The sequence below is a fragment of the Augochlora pura genome, chromosome 7, assembly GCF_028453695.1.
Source record: "Augochlora pura isolate Apur16 chromosome 7, APUR_v2.2.1, whole genome shotgun sequence".
NCBI classification, from domain to species: domain Eukaryota; kingdom Metazoa; phylum Arthropoda; class Insecta; order Hymenoptera; family Halictidae; genus Augochlora; species Augochlora pura.
In genome coordinates this window covers 39,457,899-39,479,612 of record NC_135778.1, presented here as the reverse complement: position 1 = coordinate 39,479,612, position 21,714 = coordinate 39,457,899, and the positions used below count along the sequence as shown (strand labels likewise).

At 31.2% G+C, this 21,714-nt stretch overlaps 6 protein-coding genes across 9 annotated transcripts; 3 read left to right on the top strand and 3 right to left on the bottom strand.

Annotated features, from left to right (window-relative positions):
• Positions 1 to 35: 35 nt before the first annotated feature.
• On the bottom strand, positions 36 to 3,352 carry LOC144472315 (uncharacterized). The gene is made up of 9 exons (XM_078185280.1): positions 3,127 to 3,352; positions 2,817 to 3,035; positions 2,560 to 2,746; positions 2,280 to 2,500; positions 2,066 to 2,194; positions 1,649 to 1,985; positions 1,329 to 1,558; positions 1,082 to 1,250; positions 36 to 1,014 (listed from the first exon to the last, which is right to left on the bottom strand). The coding sequence occupies exons 1-9, from the start codon at positions 3,303 to 3,305 to the stop codon at positions 877 to 879; spliced, it is 1,809 nt and encodes a 602-aa protein (XP_078041406.1). The 5' UTR covers positions 3,306 to 3,352; the 3' UTR covers positions 36 to 876.
• A 436-nt stretch (positions 3,353 to 3,788) lies between these two features.
• LOC144473711 (RAB6A-GEF complex partner protein 2) lies at positions 3,789 to 6,366 on the top strand. Its single transcript, XM_078187835.1, has 7 exons — positions 3,789 to 4,179; positions 4,426 to 4,668; positions 4,739 to 4,860; positions 4,930 to 5,037; positions 5,220 to 5,369; positions 5,432 to 5,544; positions 5,619 to 6,366. Exons 2-7 carry the CDS (start codon positions 4,547 to 4,549, stop codon positions 6,147 to 6,149), a joined length of 1,146 nt encoding a protein of 381 aa, XP_078043961.1. The 5' UTR covers positions 3,789 to 4,179; positions 4,426 to 4,546; the 3' UTR covers positions 6,150 to 6,366.
• Positions 6,202 to 7,973, bottom strand: LOC144473713 (glutathione S-transferase theta-1). 2 transcript variants are annotated; one of them, XM_078187839.1, is made up of 5 exons: positions 7,835 to 7,973; positions 7,113 to 7,418; positions 6,895 to 7,045; positions 6,646 to 6,826; positions 6,202 to 6,571 (listed from the first exon to the last, which is right to left on the bottom strand). In XM_078187839.1, exons 2-5 carry the CDS (start codon positions 7,310 to 7,312, stop codon positions 6,414 to 6,416), a joined length of 690 nt encoding a protein of 229 aa, XP_078043965.1. In that variant the 5' UTR covers positions 7,313 to 7,418; positions 7,835 to 7,973; the 3' UTR covers positions 6,202 to 6,413. The 2 variants fall into 2 exon arrangements, with proteins under 2 accessions (XP_078043965.1, XP_078043966.1); XM_078187840.1 differs by having other exon boundaries at positions 7,113 to 7,432; positions 7,835 to 7,956.
• Positions 7,974 to 8,039: 66 nt separating this feature from the next.
• Rogdi (rogdi atypical leucine zipper) lies at positions 8,040 to 11,862 on the top strand. Of its 2 annotated transcripts, none has more exons than XM_078187837.1 (6): positions 8,040 to 8,171; positions 8,516 to 8,587; positions 8,667 to 8,801; positions 8,864 to 9,142; positions 9,228 to 9,437; positions 9,495 to 11,862. In XM_078187837.1, the coding sequence occupies exons 1-6, from the start codon at positions 8,136 to 8,138 to the stop codon at positions 9,561 to 9,563; spliced, it is 801 nt and encodes a 266-aa protein (XP_078043963.1). In that variant the 5' UTR covers positions 8,040 to 8,135; the 3' UTR covers positions 9,564 to 11,862. The 2 variants fall into 2 exon arrangements, with proteins under 2 accessions (XP_078043963.1, XP_078043964.1); XM_078187838.1 differs by lacking the exon at positions 8,040 to 8,171 and adding an exon at positions 8,276 to 8,327.
• Positions 11,863 to 12,727: 865 nt separating this feature from the next.
• Mfs10 (major facilitator superfamily transporter 10) lies at positions 12,728 to 17,916 on the top strand. Of its 2 annotated transcripts, none has more exons than XM_078187833.1 (7): positions 12,728 to 13,142; positions 13,897 to 14,120; positions 14,540 to 14,776; positions 14,853 to 14,940; positions 15,029 to 15,249; positions 15,331 to 15,861; positions 15,944 to 17,916. In XM_078187833.1, the coding sequence occupies exons 1-7, from the start codon at positions 13,073 to 13,075 to the stop codon at positions 16,064 to 16,066; spliced, it is 1,494 nt and encodes a 497-aa protein (XP_078043959.1). In that variant the 5' UTR covers positions 12,728 to 13,072; the 3' UTR covers positions 16,067 to 17,916. The 2 variants fall into 2 exon arrangements, with proteins under 2 accessions (XP_078043959.1, XP_078043960.1); XM_078187834.1 differs by lacking the exon at positions 12,728 to 13,142 and adding an exon at positions 13,173 to 13,826.
• Positions 17,649 to 21,621, bottom strand: LOC144473709 (uncharacterized). Its single transcript, XM_078187832.1, has 11 exons — positions 21,523 to 21,621; positions 21,220 to 21,427; positions 20,822 to 21,043; positions 20,245 to 20,741; positions 19,994 to 20,168; positions 19,356 to 19,691; positions 19,076 to 19,281; positions 18,571 to 18,802; positions 18,272 to 18,502; positions 17,939 to 18,190; positions 17,649 to 17,876 (listed from the first exon to the last, which is right to left on the bottom strand). The coding sequence occupies exons 2-11, from the start codon at positions 21,319 to 21,321 to the stop codon at positions 17,649 to 17,651; spliced, it is 2,481 nt and encodes an 826-aa protein (XP_078043958.1). The 5' UTR covers positions 21,322 to 21,427; positions 21,523 to 21,621.
• Between the last annotated feature and the right edge of the window lie 93 nt (positions 21,622 to 21,714).

Here is a 21,714-nt window from a genome sequence, read left to right as displayed (position 1 = left end):
TTTCATTTCACGGTATTTGAAATCAAATTCATGCGGACTTTCAATGAAATTTATTTTTTTAATCATTCAACAACCGTATTCGTCGAATATTATTGTAAACCGCGCATCCTTTCGAAAATTATACTATATATAATTAGCTTAAATAAAAAAGAAAGTGCATGAACCTTAACGTTACATTTCTTTCTAACATGTAACAATATACAATTTTTAAGAAATTAAAAATACATCTATCAATCGTTCGGGTGACTTTAAATAAGTTGTGAGTCATAAATTCGAATCTTTAATAGGAAAAACGACCTCGGTCGAATTTCATGGTCGATCTCGATGAAATCAGTTGACACAGTTTAATTTATGTAGTACATAATGTTGCAACTATGCGAGGAATTCAGTACAGAATTTGTTATATACGGTTAAATTTTTCATTTTTTTTTTATGTTTTACATTTCATTTAACATTCTACAACAATGATAATTTAGTGTATATTATAAGAAATTTGTAATACAACTCAAATTATTTTTCGAATCAAATATATACTAAAATTTGTTTAATTTAATATAAACGCGAGTTGTTATTACCATTTCTAATTAGAGATGATGAATAAGTTTATTACGTATCGGCTCGCCGCGAGCAATCAGGTAGCCGGTAATATATACAAAACTCCTTCTCCTTTGACAAGCATCTAATAGTAAGAGGTTTTCTAACTGTGCATGTATTTGTCCATAAACCCAACAGTCTGTTTATGTATTAGGTTTCTTGATATACTGCAATACTATACACAGTTTACCCATTCGTCACGCCTCCCCTTATATGCGCGTGATTAGCTTAGACTATTTCGCTTGCTTTTAATGCAACTAAGTAGTTCATAAATAATCGCATTTATTCAGCTTCAAATGTATTTCGAAAACAAGATTTATTTGTTATTTGCGCTCCTTCTTTATGTATCTTTCTTAGTGTACCTGGATCGACTAAAAATCGTTGCCATACCAAATGTCTGTCCTGCTCAAAACCTGTCTTCTGCAAGAAAGAATATTTCATATTTTAGTAAAAATAATACCATTGTCGCGAATATACATTAATTTACCATTTGTTCTTTCATTTGATTTCTTATTTTAGTTACATCTGTTTGTATATTTTGTAAATGATCACAAGCTTCCTTATAGTTAGTTTCAATTTCATAGGAAATCGGTTTGAAACTATACGTTGCTCCATTTTGAATTTCACTTGTATATTGCAAATTTACCTCACTCTCTCTGAATAGTAAAATAATAATATCTATAACAGCTATCACACACACATTGTATTTCTACTGTTAAAAATATAATACTTACAACATTTCCAGTTTATCAATTTTGGAATGTATATCTGTTTCTAATATAAATTGTTTTCTTACTTTGTTCTCATTTATAAGTTCATTGTACTTGTCTAAGGCGGAATTTAATTGCTGCGTACTATCGCCATTAAACAAAATAGAAATTAAAAGCTTGACGAACGAATTGTGTGTGTCTGGGCAAGATGACACAAGCATAGAATACTCTTCCTGTTGTTGTTTCATACTTTCCTATACAGGATGAGAAAAGATACTTTTAGTTAGAAGAAAATAGATAACTACCTTTAAAAATACTTCGTAATTTTAAGTTTAGTTACTAACACATCGTGTAGAAGACAATGAATATTCTGAGTTGATATAGTGATATGTATCAGCCACAAATTCTGACACATCCATAAGATGGTACCACTGTCTCTGCATTAGTATAAATAACAAATCAGCAGTTACATGACCACAGTCCCGTGTAAGGAACTGCAAGTGTTTAACTTTCTCTAATCTAGCTTTCCTTTGTTCAAATTTTAAATAAGCATCTTGTTTCAAGATTTTAGTTATCTCTAATTCTGCAGACTGGTGTATGACTTCTATCAATTGTTGTTCCCGTAGGGACACACTTTCGTCCAATAAATCTCTCTTTGTAGTTAGCTTCAAAATTTCAGACCTAATTACACATAAAAGTATTATTTACTGCATACTTAATATATTAAAACATCTTGCGATATTTAAATGATATTCGATTACCTTAATTCAGAAGGATTTGGCAGCTTTAAATTTCCATTATTATATATCTTCTGAGCATATTCTAACATCGCAATATATGATTCTGATTTTATTTTAGCTAAAACTTCTTCTATCTTGACATTGGTGAAACTATAAAATAAATAATAATTTTCTTATAAACGAACGCATGTAATACATATATATCATTCAATGATTATTATGAAAAACATGTTACTTCGTTTTGCACAATATTAATTCTTGTAATTTCTCATTATTTATATGCACTTCTTGAGTCTCATCAATTAAAGAATCATAGTTCGAATCTTTCTTTCGTTCTTCTTTAAAAACATCTCCGAACTGTTCTTTTATATAAATGCCTAAATAATGATGGTACAACTTTATGTTTTTACTGAAGAGTTCCAAAGGCATTTGGGTCCATACTGACGGCACTCCTTTCTATAAATAAGATAATCATATTTTAATGAGTCAAAAGAAAGTTAATATTAGTTACATACATTTTCAGCTGCATCCGCATATTGATTTGCAAGACATTCAACTTGTCTAAAGAAATCATGATTAATCATATCAAAATCATCTAAAATATTCGAACAATTTTCGTAAATTTTCTTATCGGCAATACATTCTTTATTCAACAAATCTGATTCTTTTCTTATTTCATCGTCCAGTTCTGTCACTACCTTCCTATAAGAATATTCGAATTTAACATAATAATAGGAATTAGTTTTAAATTAAAATATATCGAAAATATTACTTAAAACTTTCAATTCCATTTTGTAATGTAAGAATATAATTTTCATCCTCGCTGTGCGAATTTTTAACTATTTCAAATTCTGCGAATAGGTCGCTTGTATCTGTATCATCGTAAGTAATAATTTTTAATAGATCGGGACAATTCTTGGTCGCTTCTTCTAGTTCGCGATCTAAATCAATACCATCCAACCATTCGTTCGTCTTTTGTAATATACCTTTTCTAAAAAACATTAAACAAAAGAATCAATCGGCTTTGAATATTTAAGAAACCGAGGGGCATATACAAAGAAAATAAATAATATATACGTTACATTTGAACCTCTTCGTTTGAAAGAACATTCATGGAATTCACATTTTTGTTAAACCATTTTAAAAACGGCTGCGCCGATTGATCACAGCATTTGTTTAATATGTCTGGTGAAATGTTGTTTATAAGTTCTGGACATAAGCTTGTTATTTTATTGTAAAGAATCCTGCTCGATATGCTCATGTTTTCTCAAGTTCCGATGAAAAGTTTCAAACATAAACGTTTGTAGCTTTGTAATTCAATCGAAGCGGACTCGACTTCGCAGTACAGTGCCTCCAACTCGTAAATGTGAAATGTGAATAATAGCGAACAGGTCCTACTACTGCACACCTCTAGCCGCAGCTTGATTCGTTAGCGAGGGTCGATAAAGAAATATTCTTTTCTCTGATTGGTTAACGATTCACTGCTGAGGCAGGATTTACTGTGGATTGGACGCAGTAAAATGGTGGGGGGTGTGCGATTCTCTTTACGACTTTCTTCCAGGAAAGTAATCATTGTCTTTCGTTGTCATTAACTATGTGAACGTGTACCGTTCAATTGTAAACAATTAACGGTTACTTCCTTCGGTAATAATACTTCGTAAATGTGAACCCGCCTTTTTACTTTAAAATCCCCGAAACAGTTCAATTGAGATCACTCTATAATAAGCATATATTTAGCGCCTGACACTGACAGCAAGTCAAACAGTCCACATCTTTCATCGCTGAAGTACTTTGTCGAAACGTCAGTAACTAATGCGATAGTGTTCATTTATTTACTCAAGAATTTAAATTTCGAATCGTTAATTAAAAATGAAATTTATATAGATATTTAATTTTGTGTATAACATTTTATTTAGAGATATACATATGAAACTAAAAAGAAATAATTATAATTGTCTAAGTGCGACATAATATGTATACGTGTATGATAATTGAGGACCTGAAATAAATGAGAAAAAGGAAAAAAAATGTCAACAACGGATAAGGGTATTAACTGCAGTTGCAAAAAAATATAATATATATTGGTCAATTAATATAGATTGCTCGATGATCCAATTTGAATGAAAGTGTTACAGGTTAGTATTCGGAGTAAATGACTTTACGATGACAATGTGCAGACAGCTTACAATATATATTATTTTAGTATTGTAAACATGAATCTACTGTACAATAAAATTGTATTATGCTCTGCAGCGTTTTTTTAATTCCACTTGGCATTGAAGCGAAATATAACAAAATCGTATATTTTTTAAGAACGAAGTATCGCGAACTATAACCATTTTAATTTATTATTGTAATATATTACAATTTATCATTTCCAGGATGATTAATTGTGGTGAAATATTCTTATACCGTAGTTTTAAACTGTGTATATAATATTTTGTTATTGTTATGAAAGAAAGAGTATTAAACATTATAAAGGGATAACTATAACAAAAAATTATGATCGAAGTAACTGCAAAATTAATCAGAGGTCCTGTATACTTTTCCGGAGAAGTTATAGAATGTTTGGTCACGTTCGGTAATCCGCCGAATCCGAGTCATCAAATATCTCAAAGTCACAGGTAAATAATTTGTTTCATTTACATGACACAGTTAAATTTGTTCAGTTCAATTATCACGTATTGGTTTCAGCGATATTTTTGAAAGTCTCGCATGGGCTAGTGCACAAGTACACTGTCAATGTTCAACAAATAGCAAAATTGTGTTCTCCGAGAAATTGAATACTACGGCTCGCTTAGGAGCTATTAATGCAAGTAAGAAGAATTAGCCGTTACAAATAATTATTTGTTAATAATGATTTCGTTTCATCAAACATCTTACAGACACAACATTTGCGCCGTGGCAACAAGATAATGGACATGTAGTACTCAATACCAAACCCAAGATTTTATTTTGCGACTTAAGATTATCACCTGGTGAAAATAAAACGTGTAAGTTTTTTAATGAGATCAAGATCTATTGTACAGGGTATTTTACTAAATTTTGATTATTTTTTAAAAAAGTAAATAAATAGAAAATCGTATATTGTTCTTTGAAATACAGAGATAAATAAATTTGGTGGAATACCCTGTATTAAATTAAAATACAGAAAGTATATATCTCAGTTTTACAGATATATATAGGGAGGTAATTCCAAGCGATGCACCGCCGTCTTATCGTGGACACGCGGTCAAATATTCCTATAAGATTACTGTAGGAACGCAACGTGTTAATACAGCTATAAAGTTACTTCGAGTTCCTTTCAGAGTACTTTCTTTAAGCGGTAATATTTGCTTATTTCATATTCCTAATTTAAGAGCTATATTAATATTATAATTTTAACAGAATTACCGGAAGTAACCACCTGCAACGATAGCGTTGATTTAAGTCCAAATAATCCATTCATGGAAACACAACATAGGGAAACGCCATTAGATATTGCATTACAAACTCTTCAGGTTTGTGTTTAATAAAAATACATATTATGCGAATACAATATTGACTAATACTTTTTGTTGTTTTTTATACATAGAATTTGACTGCCAGACGTAGTCCAAATTTTTATAACATTACTAATGGACGTGGACGAGTTGTAAGATTTTGTCTCTTTAAAAATTCGTACAAACTTGGAGAAGATATAGTTGGCACATTCGACTTTTCGAATGCGACAGTTTCGTGTGCTCAAGTCTCGGTTGCGCTGCAATCAGAGGAACATATTTCGGAAGGATACAGGCGAGGAAAAACGGCGACTCCAACGTTAGTCAGTTACAATAAGCATCATGAAATGTGTATGGGTTTAAAGTATTCGCATTTGGTGCTGCCTATACCTTTACACGTAACACCAGATTTTACCACTAGTCTAATGACACTGAAATGGCGATTACATTTCGAATTTGTCACAACTTCTAAGCTAATAGATATACCCAATGAGGGTACCATTAACTGGCAAGGTCCGTTGACCTTGGATGTTGAAACAATGATTTGGGATCTCCCTGTTCATATTCATCCGACGACTACACCGCCTAACACAGCACAAGAATCGAAATATAACATTGTGATATAGTAATCTAAAAATTACTTGCATAAGAAAACAAGGAATAACAAGGATTAAAAAATATTATTACAAGTATAAAATTTATTTTAAAAATATTATAAAATTGTAAGTAAAAACAGAGCGTTTATATTCAATCTACCATTATGCCTTAATAATATCTGAATCTTACACCTTCTCTTACACCACCTTAACCAATAACAACATGTACATAACAAATAACCACCAATCAATTGAAATCTATGTCACAAATCTGATGCAAAACTTAGAAAACTGTTAAATCTTGCTTTTTAACATGTTATCTTTCGTCTTTTCTGTAAGTAACTCAATAAGGGTATGAGCCTCTTTATAGTAGGGGTTTGTTACCTCTTTAACTCTTGTCAACCAATTTGTTAAATGAGGTCTCCCTTCGCGAGGATCAAATCCTGTCAATCCTGCGTTTAATATAAAATTTTGTATTATATTTAACTTGTAACAGTTACACATCCAATTTTACACAATTACTTACGGACTTGTTCTATCTCGCATGCCCCAAGAAGATCAGCGATAGTCGGTTCAGAACCTATTAAGAAAGGCTTGTCTTTTAGCCAAACATTTTCCAATAGATCGAGACACTCGATCATATTATTTTTGCATTTTTCTAACAGTTCAGGCGGTGTTGGCTTCGTTGTTAGAAGCGGCAGTAAATACTGTGAAAATTATAATTTATACGTTTTCACAAATCCTTACGTAAATAATCTGCAGATAATTTGTATACCTTCTTCCGAAAATATAAGCCACAGTGGAACCTAGTATTCAAATGTTGCCATTCGAGGTATTCGTCGACTTTTGCCTGTGCCTTTGAATCCTTTGGATACCAATGATCAGCCACGGGAAATTCTTTACAAAGATATCTCAAAATCGCGACACTATAAAAAAAATAATCCTCTTTACTTGTTTTTATTTTCATACACGTGTGTCACGCGCATCTTATACCTTTCTATGATGTTGAAACCATTATGTTGAATACTAGGAACTTTATTAAATGGATGGATTTTTTTATAATCTTCACTAAGATGTTCCAGTTTCATCAAATTTATTAATTTTTTCTCAAATGGTATGTTGGATGCCTTTAAAAATATGTACAGAGCTCTGCTTGGTTGGGACAGTAAATCGTAATAGAACTTTAAAGCCATATTTTTAGGAAAATATGAGAACCAAGTCTGACAAGAACTGGTTGCTGTTCTTGGGGACACTGTCCTCCCGTTACCTCCTCTCTATAAGATGACGGATGACTGCAAACTATTTCAGTGATTCTTAAAATAGTCACAGTTCCAATTTATTCAAATATAATAGTAAATATTTCGAAAATTTACTCTGCTATTAGTGCATGTACTTCGATTACGAAGAGACAATATCTATTATTAAAATCACGTATTCGAAAAACTGTACTTCGTTTAAAATGAATAAACTTAATATGTGCATTCGTATATGTATGTATATGCATATATTAATTTTGAGAACAAGTTGATCCAATTTGGTATACCATACGTACATAATATGAAATGATAACGCTTCATACACTTTTTAGGCGAATAACGCATACGAATTAAATTATTTCTTTTATCACAGATCTATGAGTACATTTTCAGTCTCTATATTTTAATATTTAATGTAAAAGTTCTCGAATTTTATTGGAAGAAACGATATAATCTTACCTTATTCTTCTTATTGAATTACTTTGCCAATTCGTACAGATCATAGATTGCAAATTAGAATATCTTACACGGGCAGCAATAACAATTTATCTACCTAAGATCAGAAGAATTTGCACCGGAAAAGATGATGCAATTTATCTTTTGGCATTGAACGATAGCAGATCGCGCGTGAAATTGGTAACAAATGTGACGTTTAAGAACAGCACGGAAACCGGAGGAAAGAAGAAATTGCATGTATAAAATAAAGCCGTGTGTTGTATAAGTAACGAAGGAAGCGGTGACAGCAGCCCGGAGGGGAAAAATGGCTGACAGCGAGAAGGAGGAGGCTCACAATCTCGTAAGCTATTTGTCTTTGCCTACCGTTTATCTAATCACTTAGGCGACCTCGTCATTTCACGATACATGATGATAGTATACCTTATCTATCATTGAACTATTCAACTTGCATCCGTCCATTTTGGTGAACTGCTTCTTCTTGGTTATGTTGTCTTTGGTATATTATTACTTTGTTTATCGTTTTTCCATTTATTATACGAATTTCATACACCGATGTTTCGATTTTTAACGTTCGTAAATGTTTCTCCATGAACGTTCGTAACATTAAAAGAAACTGAATTTTCATTGAAAACATCTTTGAAAGCACCTGCACGGCCTAAAATTATATATAAATTTAATTTGCAGCAGATGGAGTTTGAATGGGTGCTTCACGAAGAAGTCCATTCTTCCTTGTCGCAATTGAGGAATATTTTAATGGTATGTTTGAAAGAATACGTACGCTTATATATTATTAATAATAAGGTAAAAATATTATTGTATTTTATTACCAATGCAGGAATGCGCGCAAAGATTTCCATTGGCATTGTTCGGCAATGATCAACATAGTAAGACGGACAGATTTATATTTGCTGCTCCTCACGATCAAGTAAAATGCATAGCCGTTTTAACTGGTGATAGCATAACAAATGCAGTAAGTACTTGATACCTTTAATCTAGTCGTTTAGTCAACTAAAGGAGAGTTTCTTTTCATAGGAAGTTAATTTTAAAGTTCAACGTCAACAAAATGTTAATATGAGAACAAGTATACAAACCGAACATCCGTGGAAGCTGCAACAAATACAAGACGCCGCCAATCACTTGCAACAAGCTATTGCACACATAGACAATGTTGATCGTCATTATCCTTTCAAAACGTCGGACGAAGTTATGCATGTGTTAGGAAATATATTGGGTTGTCTTCAGCGCAGTCGAACAAGTTTAATTGTTCCTAGGAAGAAGACAATTGATGATCTTATTAAAAGTCGGAACATGGTGAGTAAGTGTGTTTCAGGCAGCCATCGGGTGTAAACCAATAAAACTCGATTTGTAAAATTTTAAATATTGCGCATACTTTCAGAAATCATTGAATCCAAATCTACCTGAAAATTTGGCTATAAGTTTTTACATACAAAGTTATAAGCTGGTTCTGGCGGTATATCAACTAGAGAATTCGCACGGTAGTGTAAAATATGAAACACAGCAGGCAGAATGCAGTGTACCCTGGTTAAATGAAGCTTTAGTATTACTCACTATAGCGTTGCAGCTTTGTCAGCGATTAAAAGACAAGGTTAGTTCGAATACTTAAACTCTAAATTTCCTAGTTTTCAGTTTTAATACTTTTCAGATCTGTGTTTTCTCACAATATAAAGATTTTACTGTGGGTTCTTGTGTTCCTTCTACAACAACATGGTAATCGGAATATAAATATATTAAACGATTATTAGTTGAAGAAATATTTTATATAAATGCAATGCAATATGCCATGGTTAATGCTCTGGTAGCATTTCGGTGGATTTTACTTTGACAATGAAATTTGATAGTGAATAAGGAGTTTATGAAGTGCTTGTAACATTCTCTAAATCGTGTACAGTGATGAGCAAAACCTGAACACACTTTTGAACATTTTATAGTTCAGAGGCTTATTGCTTCTATTATAGCATGTTTTTTTAAGGTAAGTTTTATAAGTATCTTTAACTGTAGTTGGGATTGATTCCTTATAATTTGTCCCGAATTTTGATCCGAATAATAATCAATACCGATATTGTCAAACGAGTTCACAAATTATTGATTGTATTTCAATTTGGAGCATCTCGATTCTGCTAAAGTGTTATATTTTGCTCATCACTGTATGTATAAAATTTTGAAAAATTAGGGACTACTGTACATTGATACAAGTTCTATGATCCATTTCTAATTAACTATACAGTGATTCTAAAAGTATTTTGTTAGTAATTGTGTGTTGACAATTATGGAATTATTTTATCTTTTAGATATTACCTTTTTTTTTTGTTCTGTTTAAAGATCTTCATTCTAATAATTACTGGTAACTGTCAATTGTTATTGAATTGACTAGTAATATATATATGTATATATACGTATATGTATATATATGTATATATGTATGTATGTATGTATATAAATATATATACTTTCTGTGATCATTTGGAATGTTATAGTAATCATTTCCTTATTCGAATTTAATATTGTATTTTTATATTAGAATATTTTAAATCTTTATTTCGAATGATTTTATATAACTGATGATTACTCTAATCATTTTCAACTGTTATTTATTTTTCACCAAAGAATATTTAGTATACACTGGCCTTCATTGTCATGGTATGAAGTTCCTTTCATGATTCTACATTTACAAGATGTACAGTTATGCATGTCAAATATTTTAAGGATCGATTCAACAAAGCTAATCTAGACTTAACGCAGTAAAGAAATTTTTAATACGATATTGGAAATAGAATTTTAAAAACAAATGTGTTACATCGCTCTTCTTTTCCAATTTAAATTGATTCATGTCTACGCAATTATTTCTTTTAATATATTTGACACATGTAATTGTACACCATTTATATTCGTATATAAATGTCCGAGTTATAATTCTATTCAATACTTTATATCATCAGTACAGTAGGCACTATTTGTTCATAAATGTTATTAATATTTAGTTACAAATACCAATTAGTACTCACTTAAATACAATTGTGTCATATATTACCTCTCAGTCAACATAATATATATGTATATATATAAATGTAGAGAAAGCAAGAGAGAGAGAGAGAGAGAGAAAGGGATAGAGGGGTATATACTTTTTTTGTAAAAGAAACAGGAAAGGTATCTCAACGCAATATACAATCCATCTTGTATACTTATAATATATTTACGTTTTAGAATCATGAAAGTATGTAATATATTAGATTAAGTAATAAGTTTGTTTATGTTTCTTTTTACAAAAGTATTAAGCATAACTAATTTGTGTTATTAATCGCAGTGTATTCACCACTGTCTTGAACTTATTATTTAATAAAGTTTAATTCTCATTGATCTACAATATTGAACTATATCTTCCAATATGAAATCTGCATTCTTAAGGTTTATTACTTATTTTTTTAACAACAGATTCATTAATCGGTTTAGAACTATAGAAGTAACAAAATTTTTTTAATTTTCTATAGATTACCTTTTTTCACATATTTGGAAATAATAATGAAAGTATTAAACGACAAAAAAACTGGTGTGGAATAGATAATCGTAAACGTAAAAAATAAATAATTTCAAGTAACATTTCTTGACCTGCATGCACGATTAAGATGAACAAACTTATTACCGACTTAATCAATATAAAAATTTTATCCAACTGTATTTTAATGAAGGTTAATAGTGTTCGTTAAATTATAAATTATTTAACAAAAATTATTTGCTAGCTTATGTAAAATTATTACCTTTGCCATTCGTTAGTTGTATAGAAATTACATGTATTTATATACAGTTTAAGTGCAAATACATGTGGTAATTCTAATCACATGAAAAGAACGTAACAACTTTCCGCGTAGCATGTCGAGGAACGATAAAAACATAATCTTAAAGTAACAGTAAAAAAATTTAAATAGAAGTATTAGAAACTTAAAAAGAATTCATTTTTATATTAATTTTGTTTTAATTAGTTATGTATTTTAAATATAGAAAAATTTTAAACATTGCGATTTAGACCATTAAATATGTTTTACAATTCCATTTTATGCGTTGCGTTTTCTTTTGAGTTTTGATTAATGTATTATGTACTTATAAATCGTATTTTATCGATATTATTTTACAAACTAAATATTATTTATCTTCGCTTTCGTTTTAAATTCTTTGAATAAAATACAAAATGGTACTTAAACGTTTATAAAGAATGATTCTATGAATTGTACCGTTTGCTTTGTGAAAGTTATGTAAAAAGTAATTTATGCTTTAAGTAATTACATTTACCACAACAGTTAGGCAATTAACTATATGACGTGTGTAATGACTTTTTCATGTAGACATTGTATTAAAACAATAGTATGCTTATAGGTGATCTTAAATACTGTGTATTTAAAAAAAATAATAAAAATTGTTAATGACAGAAAAATTATTGTATACTGCTCTTATTAATTGTTCGAATAACTATAGTAATATTTGCGTAACTAATAATGTTCATGATAGTCGTTATATACCAAAAATTATTAATAAGTAATGCAGTATAATAATTTCATTAGGAAGATGTTCGTGTAACAAATAAAGTCTTGGAAATGTTGTTCAGTTGTTGTTAAATTATTAATGTACGTGTTAAAATAAATATCTTTAAATGCCAAAGATTGTTTTAGAATTTTTTATATTCTCATTGGCTAAAATTTTAGAGCAATGTAATTTGTCAAATCCCATAATTTACAAAATAGCGCGTATCTTATAATAATTCGTGTTAAAAGCAAAACGTTAAATGTTGTTGCCACCTGATATTATAATTGTCAATTATTAATTTATTTATTAATTGTCAATCGCGCTATTCCGCAAAGTTAAAGGCAACGCGCCTGCGCGTTTGTATGTGAACACACCACGTATGTGTGATTCAACAGCAATTTTCAGTTTAATTTGTGTGGAATGTGTCGGACAGGAAATCTCGATTCAGCCTAGTGTTAGTTTCGAATGACGCGAGTGTGTAGTAATTCGCGCCAGTTTGATGTTTGACATGGTCTGACAGCGAGCAACGGTGAAGTCTGCGGATCTTCGTTCGAATTCAAATTAAATCATTGTCAGACACGCATGATTGCATCGATGTCACAAAGTAATAAACCGCAATCGTGCGAAACCAAATTACAACGTCCATGATCGGACCACGATTGTATTATTGGTAAAGTGTTGAACATCTGTAAAGTAGCCATAAGCAACATGGAAGTACTGGATCCTAGTGTCTCGCGAGACGATCAGCCTCTATGTATTAATGATTCTTTAGAAAAAGGTTTGCTTTCTTTTTTTTTAAGTCATCCCTGTACGCGTCTTTCTCTGTAAACAGTTTTTCCGTATTTTTTTATCGTTGTAATTATATTATTTGGGAATCGCAAGTATACATCAGTAGACAATGTTTGGATACAAAGGACTGGTAGAACAGCTGTATGAGTAATCGATGACATCGTCATCTGTTAGAACTTTCAGATGCGTTTTTCGTCTGAACGCTTATATTGAATGTTTTTACTTCAATTTTCTTGATTCTTTAATGGTTACACGTTTCATTTTCCCGCAACATACATTATGATTATATTTCGAACTGTTAATTATTCTTGTATTACGATATGCGTGCAGAAAGTTCCGTAGCAGACAGTGTTATTAAATTCGTGATATTAGTCATTGATCATGAAAAAAAAGAGATCTTACAATATATTATCGGAAGATGCGTTAGGTTAATAAAAAAATAACTAATATTCTTAACAGCTTGATTGTTTAAATTTTATGAGGCAAAAAACATCGATATTCAAAGATAAAAATCATGACGTCAAATGCGTGAAGAATGTATTGTAACTTTCTATTTGTTTGTTGTACTACATAATCTATTTGAAACTGTCATCTATTGTGTATTTTGTTTGTCATAATTTTTAAATTGTACCTTTTAACTGAATATATATATCGTTATGCAACACTAATAATTGTAATTATTTAATTATTGTGAATTATATAAAATGCTATACACATTCAATAAAATAATTCTTTTTTTCCAGTTACTGTACCCGAAGTATTATCAGACACAAAGTCATGTATGAAAGCACGGTATACGCTTGGCTTTTTAGGATTTCTAGGGTTTGCTTTAGTGTATGCCATGAGAGTAAACTTATCTGTTGCCATTGTCGCGATGGTTAATCAGACGGCTATACCGCATACCGATGATAATAGTACTACTGATGTTTGCCATAATCACAAACCGATTAATGGAACATTTATTCCAGTGAGTTTCATAAAATATTTCCTATATTTAATGGTTAATCTCCGGTGTTAAATACTTGTTCTATTTTGTTTTAAAATATTTAACTTCTACATATACTTTCACCCAATAATATTGTATATTCTATACGTATAATGTTGACATAGATTGAATATCAACATTAATAGTGACTTCTCTATCACGCATATTATTACTCATATAGTTTTATCATTATTGATATGACCTCAGCACTATGATGTAACGCGCATTGCAACCACGCATCTGTTACCATTATCTTATTGTAGTTTTATTATCTTACGTAGTTCCTTTATACACGTTATGCTTTCATTATTCTATAAACTCTTGATTTCCTTCGAGTTTCCGATATCTTCTAATTTTATTTTTAATTAATATATTTTTTAAAATTTTGTATATAATGACAGACTGCAGGAAAGTTTGCCTGGGATGAAAAAACCCAAGGTATTATATTGGGTGCTTTTTTTCTTGGCTATGTAATTACAAATGTACCAGGTGGCAGAATGGCTGAGAGATATGGAGGAAAGCTAGTTTATGGATTAGGTGTATTTCTGACTGCGGTATTGACTGTAGTCAGTCCTTTCGCAGCATACGCAGGATTAGGTCCATTTTTAATAGTACGAGCAGCGGAAGGGTTTACAGAGGTACAGCTTTTCTTTGAAGACAAGAAATAATTAATGTTGAAGTAAAATTATTTGATAGACCAATATTTTTGTATAGGGTGTTACGTTTCCTGCTATGCATAGTATGTTAGCACGTTGGGTCCCTCCTTTAGAAAGAAGCAAATTTGCTGCTGTAGTGTATGCAGGTACCAAGAGATTAAATATCCGTTATCGGTGAATGAAGATAATAGTAATATTCAGATGAATAATATTATTACAATTTATTTAATACAGGAGCAAATTTTGGGACTGTTATATCATTACCAATGAGCGGATGGTTATGTTCATTAGAATTTGCGGATGGGTGGCCACTTGCATTTTATTTATTCGGTGGCCTTGGAATCGTATGGTATGCATTTTGGCTAATTTTTGTGTTTGACACACCAGCATCGCATTCAAGAATTGATCCCGTGGAAAGAGCATACATCGAAGCTAGTGTGGAAAAAATGGATGAGGTTTACCTTTTATTTTACTTACTTAAATTGTACAGTGATTTTCCTATGGAACATAGTCTAATATAATTTGTATAAAAACAGGAAAATGATGCTGGAGTTCCTTGGTTATCAGTATTCACATCGTTGCCCATGTGGGCTATAACAATAACACAATGTGGGCAATCGTGGGCATTTTATACTCTTTTAACTGAGTTACCAACGTATATGGATAAAATTTTACAGTTTGATGTTCAGCAGGACGCATTTCTATCGGCACTGCCTTATTTAACCTCTTGGTTGGTCGGACTTGGTATATCAAGTTTCGCAGACGCCCTTCTTGCCCGTCAACTTTTATCTCCTTTAGCATCGTTTAAATTGTGGAACACAGTGGCCACGTTAGGACCTAGTCTCAGCTTTATCGGTGCTATCTGGGCTGGATGCGATCGTATGACTGTAATGATGATGATCGCCGGCTTGGGTTCTTTGCAGGGTGCAATTTATGCTGGAAACCAAATGAATCACATCGCGCTAGCACCGCGATACGCCGGCACCCTTTACGGACTTACAAATGCTGCAGCAAACGCCTGTGGATTCTTAGCACCATACGTTATTGGAATATTAGTTCAAGGACATGTTAGTGTAGTAAAATAATTAAGGGTATATATTTTTATATTTAATTGTTGAACGTGATTATAATTTAACTTAATTTTTATAGGAAACGCTAGCGCGTTGGCATACGGTATTCTGGTTGGCAGCAGGAATAAATATGGCAACCAACTGCTTTTACTTAATCTTTGCATCTGCTACAGAACAACCGTGGAGCAAAGGTAGAAGTTGATGACAAAGTTTTATTAGACGCGAAATATTTAACATGGAAAATAATTTATCATTAGACAGAGTCGCGCTAAGCTCATTCTAGTTCATTAACACCTTTGCTGTGGTTGACACGAATCCTCGTCATTCGTAACCTTCGTACGAAGCAGCAATCTCATGACGCAACGAACGTGTTAATAAGATTTTAATCATTTTGGCAATACAAGTACAAATTTTTCGTTTCGATGTGTTTGTAAACAAAGAAGCTTTGGATTGATCAAAAATTTATCTTTTTTTTATTCATTTTCACTACTGCTTTTAATTGTAATGATGATATTGCCTTGACATTTATACTTTTCATGACTAATTCATTATTGACACTTTCCATTAGTAGTTTACTATACAATTTTTTATGCATCAATCTTTGTTACTATATTGACAAAGCATTGTATATACTCTACGTTTGACATTCCAAAGAAGCTATTCACATGACAATATAACTTTTGACGATGATGTTTTATTTTTCATATCAATTAGATTGAAATAAAATTAATATTATCTTAACTATAGAGGAAGTAATTTGATTTACTTTAATTGTGCGATAAAGAAGTGCAAATTATTGCAAGTATTTTTTATAATTATGTACAAGAAACATTGAAAAATCTCTATTCTAGTTTATACGTAGGAATTTTATATATAACTATAAAAATTGTCTAGAAATGATTGGCATAAAGCAGAGATATATAACTTGTAAATCAATTACACTTGAGTTTTTAGGAGAGTGAAAAGTGATAGAGATATCTCTTATGTGACCGAAAATATCTTTTATGTAGGATATAAATTTTATCTTTACATTTTTCGTGGAGACACATCCGGCAGTATAGTGTATATTAAATTACGATAGTATATACATTTTAAAAATAGTAATACAAAAATATGTTTATAAGAAATATAAGAATATCGACAAAACTGACGTACAATATATTATAGTAAGATGTTACTATATTAATAGAATACTTTTATAATCACAACCACAACCCATAAACACAAATTGAATCATTGTTCTATAAACGTGGTAATAATTAGGAAGTAATTTAGTTTAGACAATATCAATATGTTGTTTTAAAATAGAGAGAAATAGCGAAAAATAAGATATCAGATATGAAAATATTTGCTATTTACTTTTACTGAGGATTCAAATAATTATATTTAAATTGTTAGAATGGTTTAATGTAAGGAATCCTACAAAACGTATTAATTCAAAGAGAAAAATTATTATTGTACTTGTCAGCTTCGTGTACAACTACGTTGTACTTGTATCTTATCTTGTCTCGTGTCAATATATAAAATCGCAACTGCGCGTGGAAAGAACATCCACTTGATATAGACAAGAAGACTTACATTTACAAGAAGAACCATATAATCAACCAGTTGCTGGTTCTCCGATATACATACAAATACTTATAATGGAATGTATTTTTTGTAAATTTTGTTAAAAATATATATAAGAAAAATGTGGTACAAATAATATATTTCATAGAATATTGCTATCAAAGTATTTTGATAATTTCAAGGATTGCTGTATCTTAAAAATTATCCAGTAGGTGTTAGCTTGTGTTTAAGTCTTCTTTTTTCTTTGCGGTAAGTTCAAATATCATGTCTCTCATACGGCTTAGATCCGTCAATTCTGTTCTTAATTTTTTGAGACTCTCCTCACGTTCTGCAATAGTCTGTTCGTATGTATGTACCAATTGTGATAACTGTTGTGTTTCTTGTTTAAGCGCAGAAATATCTTTCTGATTGGATTGTATCTCCGCATGTCTCAATTCTATCATCTGTTCAAAATTAAACAATAATAAAACTGTTGTCATAATATTTTTAACTTTTCCATACATACCTGCTCCTTCTTATTCAGTTGTTCTTGCATTTTATGAAGAACTTTCGTCAGATCGTGATTTTTATTGACCATCTCGGCAGTTCTCGCATTCGCATTCGCACATTCCGCTTCCAATTCCTTTATCTTTTTTGTTAAAGCTTCCATCCGAGTATTACTGCTATCTAATTCATGTTTGTACTGTGATATTAGCACATTTTGGTGTTCAATTTTCCCAGACTTTTCGCAGACTATTTTTTTCAATCCTTCAATTTCCTATAAATGTAATTTATGCCTTATACTTTTAAGCAAATTTTGTATTTGAACAACTATACATTTACTATAAAGTGTATCAACCTGTTTCTTCATAGTTATTGCTTTTTTACTTTGTTCTTCGGCATCGGCAAGTTTTACCGTTAATGTGGACTTTACGCCCTCCAAACATTGTTGCGTGTCAAATAGCATTTGATGTAACCGACTTGACTCGGCCACCACTTGTGCAAGCCTATGTTGCAAACTGATCCCATGATTATTCGCTGCTTCTAAACTGGATTGCATCGCGCGTTCTGCGTGTCTCATCGCTGCTAACTTCAAAAAAGAGAACTTAATATAAGATTGAACTTGCTTTTAGAGAAAAGTTATATAGAATGTCGTACCTTATATTCATACAATTCCATAACTGCTGATGTAGTAATGTCACTCATTTGATTTGTTAATTTTGCTAAGAACGCATCAAGACGTTCTTCTTGCGCAAAAGAAAAAAGTGGCGCCATGTCACTATTCGGATTTATAGACACTTTACTTCCAATGCTTGCTACCACACCAGGAGTACTTTGTACCAATATCAAAGGTTCTAATTCTTTCATACAGAGCGCTACCGTGAAAACACTTATCACAGAAAAACATGAAATAAAATTTACATGTAATAATAGATGTGTCTAAAAATTATTATCAGCAACAATTAAAACAATTAATTGTAAAAATCATGTGATATTAAAGATAAAGTCACAGCACTATAGTAGCAAAAGTTCAATTATCAGAATTTAAAAATCTACAATAAAAAGGAATGCTGTGACCAATTTTCGTCAATAATAAAAATATGGTACTAATCCATTCAAATTGTATCTTTCAAAGGTTATTATATAAAATTATAAAATCTACCATTCCTGGGGAAATCCTACAGTAGATGTCAGCTGTAAAACTTTCTGTTTGACATCAGCATCACCAGTAAATAACGCATGTGCCATTGTCATTTGAATTTGTCTCCTTCGAAGTACTTCAGAATATAATGTTAACCAATTGGAATTATTAGCTGCCAAATCAGCTATTAAAGCTAACGCATGAATACATAGATTTGTATTAGGATTCTGGAAAAATTGTATCTTAAATTAATAATCGCCTAAAACCAGTATAGCATTACATAATAAAGGAAAAGTAATACTTTAATATATTTTCCAGGAAAATCGTCAGCTGTACATGTTTCAGAATCCAACAATGGACTCAATAATTTGTATATCGTTTGTTCACTCAAAGATTGCATAACTTTAGTTCTAAGCGTAGGAGTCTTAACCATTTCTTGAAATAATTGCATTAACTCTGCCAGTCTTGTTTCCGTTTCTAAGCTCAGTTCCTGCATTCCTTGAATTCCATTTTTTTCTGAATTTATGATTAGCATCAGGACAGAAGCATCTAGTTCCGCTAATACTTCGGAAGACGTTTTAGCACGACGTGCATCAATTACAGTGACTCTTATTAAGGTCAATGCTTTAGAACACACCTAGTTGAATAAATTTCATTTTAAATTTGATTAATATTAATATATTGATTAAAGATTTATGAAAACCAGACAATATCGGATTAAAAATTATTTTTGAGGACGGATTTAATATTTCTTAAATTTCGAGAACTCGAGTTTTACTTCGAAAGAGCTTCGTTTTCCTATAAAATACCGCTAAACACGAAATGCGGAAACTAGAGTCAGAGCATGCTATGCTCAATCTGAGCGTCCCAAAATTTTCGAAGTTTTCGCGCACCTTTATTGATGCATAATAGAAGTTATATTTTCAAGTTGCAACGCACCTGTTCTACGGGAACCCATGTCATAGCTGTCTTTACACATAAAGGATATAAAGGTATTAACGCAGATAATTTTAATTTCACTAGCGATGCTAAAAATTCCATCATAAGGGCAACACATTCCGGATCCGCATTGTCTTCTAATATGGACAACACATTTTCTACGTCCCTTCCATAACTAATTAAAAAAAAGAAAAAGAACCGATTTAGTATTGTATTCAAAACATTTAAATATATATTATTCAACGACTTACTGTGCATATGTAAGCAGTATGGAATGAGAATGTTCATTTTGCCCGACATCATTGAAAAAGTCTGTAACATGTCTAAGGAGAAGAACATCCCTCTGCTTCATTGCACTAATAAGACTGCTAAATGTAACAGCAGCGAAATCTAAAATGTATTTTTCTGAGATGTTCATATTTGTATGCTCTAATATAATTAAAAGTTTGCAACACTGTACATTGATGTTAACACTACAGTGTTGCAGTTTCAGCAATGTCCTCATAAATGCTTTCGTGTCAATTGTTCTCATTAAAGTGTATACTGCTGGTAGATTTTTATAACAAAGGTTCACTAATACCCCAAGTGAAAGAGCAATAATGTCTTCTTCTTTAGACTGTGTTGCCCACTGTGTTAATATGGATATTAAATAAGGTAAATGAGCTTCTTGCCAAGAAATCTTAATTCCATATGTCAATTCTTGAAGTAATTTTAATACCCTTATTCTCTTTTCGGTTGTTAAATTAGCCTAAAAGATTTTAAAATGAAAGTACACATTTAAATATATAATTTTTGTTCTTTTACTGTACAAGTTAAAATGTTTTATACCTCCAATAATCTTGCCAATATAGGTGCAAATTTGTAAGTGTGTATAAGAGCTTGTTTCGCAGCTGCATTACGACAAGCATTTTGTAAAACATCGACTGCACTCCAGATCAAAGTGGTCCTAGATGCCAAAGAATTCATAAGCTCGTGCAGACTCACATAAAACTCTGCGGCTACACTGGTTCCAGGGTCGAATATGCTCAAATCCAATGAAACGCTTATTACCTTTCGAATAAAAATTTTTATTGTAAACAAATAATTCACACGTTGGGTAATGTTGTTTTTAAAATATTATTACTTCACAATGTGTTATACTATTACCTTTTCTTGAACGTTTTCACGTCAATACATTAAGCAAATATTATACGACTTTAAATAAATAGAAATAAGTTACAACTTACGCCAAGATTTCGTTGTAAAACTGAGGCAGTTGTTTCACTCGGATGTTTGGTATATTCTACAACCGCAGATATAAATGTTCTCATAGGCTGATATTTTTCCATTTCTGTTCAACTTGTATTCCTCGAAATACAATTAAAATGCCGCTCTTTTGTAAATAACGTTGACATTAAAGCTGATCCGATAGATACTTTTCATAAAGTGGAAGTCCTATAATTGATATTTATCATTCGTTCGAAAAAAACATTTGTAAAAAGGATAAAAATACGTTCATGTGGAATATATATAGTAAAAGTTATTCTCACAAGTGCATCCTGATAATTGGACACGCGTATCTTTTGTTATGCATAAATGTTTCACAAGATTGATCATGAGAAATATCGTTTCGCATAAAACTGGTTTTTGGCAGCTATCTCTAATATTTAATTTTAAATGGTAGAAGTAAGGATGGGCAAATCACATGTACGAAATTCCTATATAAAATATATTTTATATTA

Excerpts from the sequence above, each read along its gene's own strand:
- LOC144472315 (XM_078185280.1), bottom strand. The coding sequence starts at position 3,305 with ATGAGCATATCGAGCAGGATTCTTTACAATAAAATAACAAGCTTATGT. Across the intron at positions 2,501-2,559 it reads ATGCGGATGCAGCTGAAAAT|AAAGGAGTGCCGTCAGTATG; the intron begins GTATGTAACTAA and ends TCTTATTTATAG. Across the intron at positions 2,195-2,279 it reads TTAATATTGTGCAAAACGAA|TTTCACCAATGTCAAGATAG; the intron begins GTAACATGTTTT and ends TTTATTTTATAG.
- LOC144473711 (XM_078187835.1), top strand. The coding sequence starts at position 4,547 with ATGATCGAAGTAACTGCAAAATTAATCAGAGGTCCTGTATACTTTTCC. Across the intron at positions 4,669-4,738 it reads CAAATATCTCAAAGTCACAG|CGATATTTTTGAAAGTCTCG; the intron begins GTAAATAATTTG and ends TATTGGTTTCAG. Across the intron at positions 5,370-5,431 it reads CAGAGTACTTTCTTTAAGCG|AATTACCGGAAGTAACCACC; the intron begins GTAATATTTGCT and ends TAATTTTAACAG.
- Rogdi (XM_078187837.1), top strand. The coding sequence starts at position 8,136 with ATGGCTGACAGCGAGAAGGAGGAGGCTCACAATCTC. Across the intron at positions 8,172-8,515 it reads AGGAGGAGGCTCACAATCTC|CAGATGGAGTTTGAATGGGT; the intron begins GTAAGCTATTTG and ends TTTAATTTGCAG. Across the intron at positions 8,802-8,863 it reads GTGATAGCATAACAAATGCA|GAAGTTAATTTTAAAGTTCA; the intron begins GTAAGTACTTGA and ends TTCTTTTCATAG.
- LOC144473709 (XM_078187832.1), bottom strand. The coding sequence starts at position 21,321 with ATGGAAAAATATCAGCCTATGAGAACATTTATATCTGCGGTTGTAGAA. Across the intron at positions 19,692-19,993 it reads CATGGGTTCCCGTAGAACAG|GTGTGTTCTAAAGCATTGAC; the intron begins GTGCGTTGCAAC and ends TTATTCAACTAG. Across the intron at positions 18,503-18,570 it reads TGGAATTGTATGAATATAAG|TTAGCAGCGATGAGACACGC; the intron begins GTACGACATTCT and ends TCTTTTTTGAAG.
- Mfs10 (XM_078187833.1), top strand. The coding sequence starts at position 13,073 with ATGGAAGTACTGGATCCTAGTGTCTCGCGAGACGATCAGCCTCTATGT. Across the intron at positions 15,250-15,330 it reads GTGTGGAAAAAATGGATGAG|GAAAATGATGCTGGAGTTCC; the intron begins GTTTACCTTTTA and ends GTATAAAAACAG. Across the intron at positions 15,862-15,943 it reads GAATATTAGTTCAAGGACAT|GAAACGCTAGCGCGTTGGCA; the intron begins GTTAGTGTAGTA and ends TAATTTTTATAG.
- LOC144473713 (XM_078187839.1), bottom strand. The coding sequence starts at position 7,312 with ATGGCTTTAAAGTTCTATTACGATTTACTGTCCCAACCAAGCAGAGCT. Across the intron at positions 7,046-7,112 it reads GGTTTCAACATCATAGAAAG|TGTCGCGATTTTGAGATATC; the intron begins GTATAAGATGCG and ends TTTTTTTTATAG. Across the intron at positions 6,827-6,894 it reads GCTTATATTTTCGGAAGAAG|TATTTACTGCCGCTTCTAAC; the intron begins GTATACAAATTA and ends TAATTTTCACAG.